This window comes from Halyomorpha halys, unplaced genomic scaffold, assembly GCF_000696795.3.
Source record: "Halyomorpha halys isolate HHAL.00 unplaced genomic scaffold, Hhal_1.1 Scaffold251.1, whole genome shotgun sequence".
In the NCBI taxonomy this organism is placed as follows: domain Eukaryota; kingdom Metazoa; phylum Arthropoda; class Insecta; order Hemiptera; family Pentatomidae; genus Halyomorpha; species Halyomorpha halys.
Window position 1 is genome coordinate 1,059,264 of NW_027106674.1, and position 12,444 is coordinate 1,071,707.

The following is a 12,444-nucleotide window of genomic DNA, read 5'->3' on the forward strand; positions in this document are numbered from 1 at the left end:
TTCTTTGCTGACCGCACCCCCCGACAAACTTCTTCAAGCATTAATCTACGGTCAACTATCTACACCTCAATAATTAAGATTAATTGTGAAAATGTTTTATAGGAAAGACCTGAAGAAAATGTGGTTAAAGTAAATAATTATTATAGCAACAAAGTGCTTACCGTCTTTTTTTAATTTTTTATAATGAAGTATTTTTAAAATGTTAGGTATATTTTAAAGTTCTCTGTAAAATATTTTATCAATTTGAAATTAAAAATGACCTCATTAGTTTAAATTTCGATGGGTTCAGTAGTATGAAAAAATAATTATACTTTTTAATAAGATGTGATTACTACTATTCCCCCCCCCCCTCATCAGTAAGTTTTTAATTTTTCCTCAAACAAACCACTTCTGCTGTGATATACATTTCCTCTGAATGTTATATATTTTTTTTATTTTTACAGGGTATAGTTCTTAATGCTGTGGAATATTGTGTCTTCCCTGGTGCTGTAAACCGAGAAGCAAAGCAGAGGGTAATAGAAGAAATGAATCGCTCTGAAGCAAAACATTTCCTTGTTCTTTTCAGAGATTCTGGTTGTCAGTTTAGAGCTCTATATGCCTATTGGCCAGATACAGAAGAAGTGATCAAATTGTACGGAACAGGACCAAAGCAGGTTACTGATAGAATGTTTGACAAATTTTTCAAGTAAGTAGTAAAGTAAGTTAGTATGTTCATGATGAAAATTTGTGACTATGTTTTTTTCTGTTTTTACTTTAATTTATCTATGTTCAAACACACGGAGGGGGGAGGGGGGAGAGAAGGGAGATAGTAGACATTACTAGTAGTGTACTTGTAATAACAAGCACTATGTAAAAACAAAAAACTTCTCATATGTTAAAAAAAAAAAGAATATTTTCATTGACATACATATGTTTACATTAGTTTAAAAATAAGTAATTTAATTTTTTTTTTTACTTTAAATTATGAAAATAAGCTATAAATTAATAAAAATAAAGTAATAGTTTGAGTGCTAACTGTGTAGGAAAAAGTGTTTAAAATAGTAAATAGTAAGTGTTAAGTGATAATCTGACTTTCATTAATACCTATCTAATATTTTGTTAACTAAACTCAAACACTTTCAGGAAATAGGTGTGGTTTAAAATTATTAAATCAAAGGTGTTGGTTAAAGATCTTTTAAGAATTTGCCTATCATGCAAAATAGGAGAAATTTTGGAAAAAAAAAAAACCAATATGGAAAAGTTATGATAAATTTTCCAAATTCTCTTTTGGAATTTTGGAAATCATTAATAAACATTTAAATAGGAATGATTCATTTGCTTTCACTGATGTTGACTACAAACTGATAAATATATTGTATACATTTGTTTTCATTACGTTTGTTGATGATGTAGAAAGATCATTTTATAAACATTAAAATACACTAAATGGTGGAAGATAATGACAGTATAAATATATGTAGAAATGTTTGTGATAATTAATTGTAATGAATAACAGCTTACTGATTAATTCATTAACGTTTTATTTATTTTTTTCATATTATCAGTTAGTATTTAAATGCAATGATTTATGGATATAATCTTTGATTCTAGGATTTAGTATATCTATCTTTATTCTAGATTTATGGAATAAATCTTGGTGATTTTCTTTTATTTTTATGATACCAGTTTATATACCTTCTTATTAGAGTTTTTAAAAATGGTTCCAGCATTAAGTTTTTATCCATTAACATGCATATATTTAATATGTTTATGTAATCATCTTTTCTTATTTGTTGTGATATATTTAATTATTTATATATTAATTTATTTTTTGTTTCTTTATTTTTTAATATTGTCTATTAGTTATCTTTTTTAAATACAATTGTTCCTTGGGTTTTACACATTGTGTTATTAACCATTAATATATATATATTTTTTAAAATTTATTTATTGATATTTACAACTGTACATAAAATACATCAAGTAAATTTGAGGAAATCATAATGGTATGGTACAAGCATGTAGAGAAACTACCCATTGGTAGCACTCTAAAAATATTTTTACAATATAAGGTCTCGAGGACATCTTCTTTTCAGACATCTTGGAGGATTGTCCGGAATAAAAGAGGAAGCAAGATTAGAAACTAATGGGTTTGAGTTGTTAGGGAGTTTATAATGGAAGGATTGATATCTGGTTCGGGCTAGATCGGTTACAGATGGAACATTAAGGTCTTTGTGGATGATTTTATTTGAGACAAAGTAGCGAGCATTTAGGATTTTGGATTGTAAGGATTGGATACGAGAGGAATTCGAGGGTTTAGTTGAGCCCCAAAGCTCAATGCCGTATGTCCAGATAGGCCTTATAATTGTCATGTAAATCAGTCTTTTGTAATGAATTGGAAGTTTGGACCATTTGTCTAGTAAGTGCTGTAATAGTCGAAATCGACGTGCAGTTTCCTTTCTTTTCAGTCTTGTGTGAGAATTCCAGGTTAGTCGTTTGTCCAGATGTAATCCAAGGTAGCAGATCTGTTCTACAGGGGAATATATTATTATAAGTTTATTGGTACTGTTATGTTTGTCACAAATGCTTTAATTGTTTTCATATTTTAGTTTACAAGAAAAAAAACAATCAAAATAGTTTTCATTTTAAATTGTACCCCTTTCATAATTCCTTTCATCCTACAGAAATTTTTTCAGGCTTACTAGTAGTGTACGTTTTAGCTGTCTTTTTTGCATATTTAGATATTTTAGTTGTATAGTTTTTGTTTTTATGGCATATTCTCCAGTTTTTTATTGCATATAATATAGTATATCATATGGAATGTTATCACATAAAAATTCTTGTATATATACTTTTAAACCGGTGTAGTAAACAGATCTAGTAAAAATTTCTGTTGATAGGAATAAGGAATTATTGATGATTTTCTTTATTTTTAATAAGGAATGATTGATGATTTTCTTTATTTCAGGTACAATTCAGGAGGTAAATGTTTTTCTCAAGTACATACCAAACACTTAACTGTCACAATAGATGCTTTTACCATACACAATAGTCTTTGGCAGGGAAAAAAAGTCAACTTACCCAATAAGAGGGATATGACACTTGTAATTTAGTCATTTTAGTTTTATATTAACAGATGACTAATTATTGTATAAATAGCTAAGTAATATTTTCCTGTATATATTGTAATTGATCTGTATAACATAAAGATAGCTTTTAAGTTGTATTAACTGGGTACTTAATACCAGTATAAATTATTATATGAATGGTCTAGATATATTTGTTTTGTATCAATATTTACCTTTTTTTTTTAATGATTCATAATTTATATTTGGACTTGTAATTAAATTTCTATTTATTAACGTTGCAAATTTATATATTTACATACATACGTACTGTTATATGTATTATGTGTGTGTATGTATGTTTTTTTAAATGTAATTCAGTTTAAAATTACTAAAAATAACAAATAAATTAATAGTTACTAAAATGCTAATAGGATATTTTTATAGAAATCAGTATATTATAAATTTATTGATTTTTGAAATTTTATTTTAATTATGATGAAAGACTATATGGTTTTTGAAGGTCATACATTAAAAACTAATAATCCTTACTAAATTAACAAACAAAAAAAAAATAAATAAATTGCATCACATTTAGAATCAAATTAGGATTAGGTTACTTTACCTAAGCTGCCATATTGGCTTGCTTGCATATTAGTCTGAGAGAATAGACAAGAGTTCTGACCATCTAGATGTATTTTTCTTAAACCAAAATGAGTTGAAATTTATTTCAATTGATATTACCACATATGAATGCTGTGCCAATTTGCTTTTCTTTTCTTTTTTTTTTTTAATTTAAGTTTTATTATTAAACAAGTCATTAGGTTGTGATTATGGTCAAAGCTTTTGCTTGTGTTACTGCTCCAGTAACAGTTATACGCTTTCTAAAATTGTTTATTGTAAATTATAATTATATACATACTAGACGATAAATGTTATATGTACACACATACTTAAGCACTCTGTCTGTTCATGTATATATACAATCTCATCATAATATTTGGCAAATAATTGATTTGTTGCTAAAAAAATTTTAAAGATGTTAATATATTGTAAATATGTTTAATTTTTTCGCTCCCCCTTGTTTCTCTCTGTTTTTATATAATTCTGATATACATATTTATTAATTATTGAAAAAATAGTACTGTTGCAATTGTTTCCTAAACCCTGGATCAACTAGCTGTCAGTATATTTATATTTAAAACAAATGTGATCAATAAATAAAAGATTAATTGTGCACTTGTTTGTTCTGTATGTGTTATATACTTTTACTTGTATTTACCTTTATATGAAATACAATACATATGGGGAAGTATTGCAATTGTGAAAAATTTAGAATTTACGTTTACACACCAGCTGAGAAACAAAAAGTGGTATGAAATTGAAAGTAGATTATGCCGGAGATGTTACAGCAACTATCTGTCTTGGCAATTGCTACTGTACAGAATCGATGGTTCACTTTTTTTTCAATTTTCTCAAAAACTGCTCTGATGATTTGGATTAAACTCAGTGTATCTATGCATAATAAAAGTGACCTTTGATGTCAGCTAGGTCTTATGCTCATTGCAATTGTATGACAATGCTTTATTTCTGATCTTGCAAAAACCTTCCTCTAAGGAAACATTTAATTTGAAGTAGTCAACCATATTTCATTGTTAGTATTAATAAAAAAAATCCTTTAGCTAAATTTAAGTGATACTCTGAAAAACAATTTCTTTTTTGCTACTCAGTCTATAAGATATTACTAAAAAAAAGAGCATTTCTTTATGATGAGTATAAGTGTGAAATAGAGAACTAACTCATAAGGTTCAGAAAAAGAGGTTGAAAGTAGAACTCAGTTTATGTAAACATAAAAATTAAATGATAGTTTTTTTTCCTAATTAATTAAATAAGAATATTTGTGTAGGTTATAATCAATAACAACACATAATATCAGAACTAATAAATAATTAAAATTTACTCTTTTGGAAAGTTTTTTTTTTACTTATATTCCTTTATTATCAAAGCCATTTTTTCGTGTATGTGTTTGTGCAAACACTTTTTAAATCTGACTACCAATTAATAAAGTAAACAGATATTTTGGTTTTTATTTTCCTGCAAATATGTTTCATATTCAGAGACACTGCTGCAAAAATTTATTGGGGAAAGAGGAAAATCTAAAATTTTCCAAAATTTATACCGGATTTCTCAACTTGTGAGGTCTAGAAATAATTCCCTCAAAGGGTTTGTGGTTGGGTAGTTTTTGATATTATCAGCTGAGAGAGCTCTCAGTGAGAACAGAGAGCCTTGCTTTCCTCAGTATCTTAGCTCTCTATGCCTCACAGGCAGTGCAGGCGACAACAATGTGCTCAATGACCTCTGGTATGCTGCAACTGGGACATAAGGGGTCAATGTTCAGGCCATGTTCTTGGAGCTTGGTGCTGAATATCTCATGCTCTGTGAGGTCCAATGTTCCGGTAGGATTAGGCAGAGCTCACCGTTAAAACTTCACCTGATTGCTCTGTCAGAGTGAGAGGTTCTGAAAATAATCACTGGGGGGGAACATATATCTCAGGTTACCCAATATCTCACCATTGTTATTTGTCATAGTTACAAGGTATCTGAACCCCCACATGTGACTAAGGCCATTCAATGATGGGGCCACCCTATTTCGGAAGTAGTAATAACCTATTTTGTTCAATGTAACCGTTTTGCTTCAGTGTGATCAATTACTGTACTTCTAGTTTAATTTCCTCATTTGTCTTTCTATTTTGGATCCATGAACACTTTGAGAACTTTATGTTGAATTTATCAGGAATTTTCATTACTTAGAAATTCAAGAAAAATGTAAAACCAATTCTTTAAAATAGTATAGTGCCCTGCTCTGTTGATTCCAATAAATCATAAAGGTTTCTGACAAACTTTATTTATTTTTTAACATATATACAAAGAGTTTAAAACAGGTATTCATTCATTTTTATATGCCTTCGTTGGCCTGATTACAGGTTTCTTTTCTCGTTTCTCTCCAGTTCTCAGTGTTTAACCTGATGGACCCAAGCCGGTTAAATAAAAATTAAAACTACATAGTAATAACATTTTATTTCATCTTATCTTATATATATATACACATGCACACACACATAACATCAAGGTCACCCATCTCGTAAAAAATCACTTTTTAGAATTGTAAGACAATGTTTTATTTAATGTATTTTTCCATAAACTTTCTATGAAATTCTGATCTCAAAGAGTCATTGATAAATTGACTGGTCTTCTTTTCAGGTTCAGAACGTGCACAGTTCTTGAAAACTACGTCATCATCCCATCTCCTTTTCACCTCGAAAAACAAAAAAAAGGGAGAATAAGTCACAAAAAACAAAACAAAAAAACAACCAATTATGACTACAAACCATTAAACATAATATTAAAACAAGGTAGTGGTAAGAAAAAACAACTTTCTGACAACCACCAGGGCCATCTTCCTATAATATAGGTTCAACCATCTATATATAATAATTATAAAACACTTTAATGCAGCCAAATAGATATAATAATAACTATAAATACTAATGCTAAGTCAAAATACTTTGAATTAATATTTCAATAGACTTGGAAATGCTTATTTTTTTTTTTTTTAAACATTAAATCAGTTTATTAAGAATAGATAGAAAGAAGATTTTTATTTGAGAAGTATAATACCAAAATTTTACTTAATTGTTCTTCTTTCCTTTCTGAAAAGCGAATGGAAGGATTTGTCTGTTTTATTTTATCTTTAAATTGTATTCTTGAGTTATGATAAAGAAGTCCCTTATGAGTATTAAGAGACAACGATGAACCCTAAAACTTAGTTTGAGGTAAGTATTGTCTGATCTAAATTGAATCATTTATTTTAGGTTACAAGACTTAAATTACTGAAAAATACTTCTTTTTGCTAAATCAATTTTCTGAAGGTAAGACAAATTTGTATTAGAATTGTGATAATTTAATCATGGAATATATTGGATATTTTTTTATGGAATTTTCATGCATTCATATAGTAGGACTGAGTTAGTTTTTTCTGGATTATTCAAAACCTATTTTTGGAGGCTTATAACCTTTCTAAAATAAAAAAAAATCAATTAACATAAATATGGGGTCTATCTAATATTTATATTATAGTAAATGCTGTCCTAATAGGTCTACAATAAAAATATCTATTAAGTTTCATAAAATCATGGCTCCTATGTCCGCAACCTCCTGTCTGTTGGAACCCCTATAGTAGTTTCCAACCACTAGTCCACTATAGGCGATGGACCAGGGTAGTGTCCCGTAACACATATTTTATGAGGACTAATTTTTAGAAATTTTTAATAGCTCACCTCTGATACTTCAGTGTTAGTTGAAAGATTTTAACGGGTAAAAGCAGCATAAAATTAAGGATCTTCAAAATTCTTATAAAAAATGCAAGTAAAAATTTTCAGCAGAAGCATTGCAAATGGTGGATACCCATATGAAATTGTGAGAGTTAGTTCACGATATATATTAAGAGTTGATTTACTCCAAATTTAACATAAATATACCCTCTATATTAGTTAATGAGGAAGTAAAAACAAATAAATAAAATATAATATAATAAATGCTTACTTTTAGATCAGTTTTTGTGGCTTGAGAAGAATAATTTAGTAATGGGTTACCACTTAAAATATTTTCCATACGAATTCGCTCTTCTTCAGCTCTTTTCTCTTGTTCCTAGAAAGTTTAAAATAAATAATACTTCAAAGTTTGTACAAAACAAAAACGTGATTGTATATATTAAAATTCACAACAGAAGGAACCACAATGAAAGGTAAATAAAATTTGAACATAAAAAAATGAAATAAAAGCATCACTAGTTGTAGAAATAGTGTGGTAAAGTTTCCAGTCATATGATATCATTTTATTAGACTGTAATGTATGAGAAATGTCAGTTCCCAAATTGCAAAAGTCTAGACGGTATGCTTTGCAGGTTAGCATTTTTCTTATAAAAACTGTTTCAAACATGGCTCATGGCATAGATTTTATTCTATGATAACATATCAAATTTATTAAAAGTGATTAAATTTATTCTTAAACCTTCAAATAATAAGTAAATTATATATAAGAAGATGGTCAGGGTTGAGGTCAAAAGAGAAACAAAAATAGTTTACAACTATTTATTTTCCGACGTTTCACCCCACTTTGCAGGGCTTCATCAGGGCTGTTCAAAGCGAACGGTTGAACAGAAACGTCGGAAAATAAATAGTTTTAAACTATTTTTGTTTCTCTTTTGACCGCAACCCTGACCATCTAATTATATATCAATTTTTACGGTCAACTATATATACATGTATACAATAAGTAATTATGTATCTAACTTTTGAATCCAAATGGTGAGGAAGCTTTACTTATTTATGTACTTCGTAGATGTTTTTTTTAAAATTATAAGTTGTTTTCAATGTAAAACTTTTGAAATAACTTTTTTATAGCATAAAAATCCAAGCTTTGGTGATAACTAAGGAATGAAATGAATTACTTTTTTGAGCTGTTCTGCTGCCCTTTCTTTCCTGATGCGACTTAGTTCTGCTAGAAGTGCTGCAGTATCATCTTCTGAATCTGGATCATCCGACTCATCATCATCAAGAGGATCATCTGCATCTAAACTTGCAGCTGGAGCTTGGTCTATTTTAAGTCGTTTGCTCCTAAAATTCATCAAAAAATATGATCATTTCACATAGGAAATAACTTCAGAGTCTAATGTAAGAACTGCAACTTACATAAGCTTCCTGTACATCTTATTTAGTAATCAATTATAGACAAATTAATTTCTTTTAAGATAATCAAAAGAATAAAATTGTTATATGAAGTTTGTTACTTACGGTAGGTCAGAAGCTCTGTTTCTAATATTTTTTTCCCTCTCTCTCTCATCCAATTCTCTCCTGAAATCTCGACTTCGGAGTTCTTCAGTAGTACCCTGACCATGTTCTCTATAAATAAAAAAATACAATCAAACAACAAGTTACTTCAACAGACATTGTTTCTCTCAATTTAATGCTCATACCCTTAAATTTACTTCTATATTCCCTTGAGAACATTCAAGAAGCCATTCAAAAATTCAAGCTGACCTAGATATATTAACTCTTGGACCATTAGTAACTAATATAAACTAGGTACTAACTCATTAGGCTTACTGAACCATAATTCTGCCGAATGCATTACCTGAAACCATAAACTGTCATATTTTTGTGAATTTTAGCCCGACTTCCAATGAAAAGGATCTGTTGGCGGCTTGGCGGTATCTGTTTTGAATTAACAGAAGTTGATAGATATGACCCAATTAAAGCAATAACAATATATTAATCATAGGATTATTTAGTTGATAATACAAAGATTTAGTTGCCATCTTTGTTTCAATCTGACAGCCCTGCAATGTGGGGCGAAACGTTGGTTAACAATAAATAATTCTCTTTTACTATTTTGATACCTTTATTGACCGCTACCCGGACTATCTTCCCACAACTTAATAGGAAAGGTTTTAACTCGAAAAAGAAATACAGTTCAGCAAGTACCTAAATTTAAATAAAAAGAAATCAGGGATGATTGTACACACTCCACTTCATAACTCAATTTTTCAGAATGTTTTACTTCTGTATAATGATAAGATTCAATCCATTTGGTATGAAATGCAGAATTATTCTAGATCAGACAGAAGCAATTATTCCTCAACCATAGGCATCATCTTTAATCCACAAATCCTTTATCATTTAAACTCAAATGGTTGATTTGACACTTATGAACTGAAATTGGTTCTAATGAATCCACTGTTCACCCACTTAACATTTCTCCAAGACTAAGGAGTAATTAGAAAAATAGTCAAGTAACTCTTAAATGAATAGTGTCTCTGAAAAATCACAAGCATATTTATCTCTTATAAAGTGAGAACATTCTAGAGGCTTCATTAACAAAATACATACATATTTTATCTTTCTACATTCATTATAGTTTTTCATTATATAAGTTAAGAATGAACTAAAGAATATGATATTGAAATTTGAGACAAGACCTAGATAAAATCAAATTGAGGAAGAGAACAAGTTTAAATAATTGTGTATGTAAAAATGATTTCATTTTAAAAAAACATAATACATTATTTTAAAAGTTTAGTTATAATATCGAGTCATTGATGGTGAACATACCTAAATTTTAATTTTGTATGACTTGGAAGATCTCTACTTGAGTACTGTTTGGAAATAGCACTAAGGTCCTTTTCTCCTCTGCCTTGTCCACCTCTAGCAGGCTCAAATGTTGGTCGAGCAGCTGTTGTCATATTTTATAATTGTTTTTAAATCGTTTAATTAGTATTTTTAAATTGAACTAGCTAATAACCTATGTTCCACAGTAAACCCAACGCACACTTGCCATAGAAACCAAAACACTGATTCAAGGCAATATAACCTTACAAAAACAAAGAAAACCTCTTATCTACTGTATTATTGGTGAACTTTTGTTGTTGGTATTAGGTATAATTGAATTTTAATAAACTATCAACAATTGATACTCGTTTCGTTGAAACAATTGATAAATGTTCTATTAGTATATAATTTGAAAACAGCTCATTGTGGTTTTTAGAAGCAGTGTGACAAGAACGTGTAGGGGAGGGCCAACTTTTGATACAAGAAAAATAGTATTGTTATCAGATATAATTCGCTATTGTTCAATATTTATTTAATACACAGAGCCAGTCTGAGGGCTAAGAGGGCCTGTGCAAACCTTCAATATTAGTCTCCCATCATATGAACCTAATGTTGTAGGTTTACCATAATGGTAAACCTATAGATTAGGTTCGTTGATAAATTAATATGGGATGGTCAATTACCATCCCCCTACAACCTATCAACTAATATTATCTAATCTGTGAACTTTGTTACTTCACTTTATGTTTTTAAATCATAAAAATTCCTTCAGAACCTTCAACTCAGTTATAATTATTTTTATGGTAATTAATTACTTTTTCTCCTCTAAAAAGACGGGAAACGATTCCTACTTAGGCAGGATATACGTCGATAACTCGAAGCTGAAAAGCTACGAATGACTGTGTAAAGGAAATTAAAATATCCGACCAACATACTAGGCGATACAATTCAATTAAAGACATTGAATTATGATCCTCACGTAATGGTGATAATTTATTAATCAATGTCATTTTTCTGTTCTAGAATGTCGAGGTAGTTGTACTAGATAGACTGACTCTACAATGATAGGTACCTCTACCCTAGGACAGGATGAGTTTTAAGGTTTATAGAGGTAAGTCATCGAAGGATGGAAACTTTGCTCTGCAGGGAATGAGTATACAGTCGCTAAGGGGAATACAAATTCTGACTGGGTACGAGCCATAGGTTCTTGCCGGTAGGAAACTTCGTTCTATAGGGTATGAGATTGCAGTCACGAAGAGGAACGTCCTGACTGGGTACAACCAGCAGGACCTTAGGATTAAAGGTCTAGGAATGAGCGAGTGACCATCAAGATCTAGCGTGAAATAAGCCATATCAGGTCGTAAAAAAAAAAGTTAGAAGAATATACTGAATCTATGTGTCGATTTGCTAGGTCCTAAGAGGGTAATTGTTCACCAGTAACTCTGGGGTAATGGATTACTGATTCAACAATCAGTAAATCAATATAATACAGTATTTGAACAAGAATGGGTGATGCTTTTTCGCGGGAAGCGATTGGGATGTTAGTTCTAGGAATCACTCATCGGTAACGTTGCTACAAGAGGATTCCGAACAAAAAAATTAGGTATGAGGTTCCTTAGAGGCTCTTAAGAGCTCTATAGTTCAAATATCTGCATATGCTGATGACATAGCCATATACTCGGCGAGCATGAATGCAAAAAAAAGCCATGGACCAGGCTATAAAAGCAACTCCAACTTATCACTAATATATTTGTAAATGCCTTTTTCTTTGCTCCAGGAGGTAAGAAAAAAAAACTACGAGACATAAACATACACATCAACCCACAAAAAACTGACGCCATCACTTTCTCATACAAGAAAACTCCCAACACAGCACCGAAAATTACCGAACAGATAATACAAACCAAGAGGCATCTCAAATGCCTTGATATGAAACTGGAATCACGCCTCTTACTCACCGCACACATACAACACAAAATACAGATCGCCAAGTCAACATTAAACGGTTCGAAGGGATTTATTATTTTCGTTTATTATACAAGTTAACGAACGCTATAGTATTTAACAGCTATTATTATAAACAGACTATCATTATAAACTATATAGTATAAACTATAGACATCTGGCACATTTCGACAGACACTGACCATAGAGGACGTGACCGTTCCTTAGTATCAATGTAAAAAAGCAAGGGTTGACACTTAGGCAGGTACAAGCTGTCATCTCACCCGTGT

General features: G+C 30.1%; 2 protein-coding genes across 8 annotated transcripts in view; one reads left to right on the top strand and one right to left on the bottom strand.

Annotated features, from left to right (window-relative positions):
* Patronin (calmodulin-regulated spectrin-associated protein patronin) overlaps positions 1 to 4,283 on the top strand; it is a 111,687-nt gene extending 107,404 nt beyond the window's left edge. For all 7 annotated transcript variants that reach the window (XM_014419752.3, XM_014419756.3, XM_014419754.3 and 4 more), the window contains 2 exons: positions 444 to 685; positions 2,948 to 4,283. In XM_014419752.3, the coding sequence (XP_014275238.1) occupies positions 444 to 685; positions 2,948 to 3,092 (387 nt within the window). In that variant the 3' untranslated portion in view covers positions 3,093 to 4,283. The remainder of the gene's footprint in view (positions 1 to 443; positions 686 to 2,947) is intronic.
* A 1,820-nt stretch (positions 4,284 to 6,103) lies between these two features.
* On the bottom strand, positions 6,104 to 10,491 carry c12.1 (spliceosome-associated protein CWC15). The gene is made up of 5 exons (XM_014419820.3): positions 10,214 to 10,491; positions 8,897 to 9,004; positions 8,554 to 8,719; positions 7,647 to 7,751; positions 6,104 to 6,360 (listed from the first exon to the last, which is right to left on the bottom strand). Exons 1-5 carry the CDS (start codon positions 10,342 to 10,344, stop codon positions 6,223 to 6,225), a joined length of 648 nt encoding a protein of 215 aa, XP_014275306.1. The 5' UTR covers positions 10,345 to 10,491; the 3' UTR covers positions 6,104 to 6,222.
* Between the last annotated feature and the right edge of the window lie 1,953 nt (positions 10,492 to 12,444).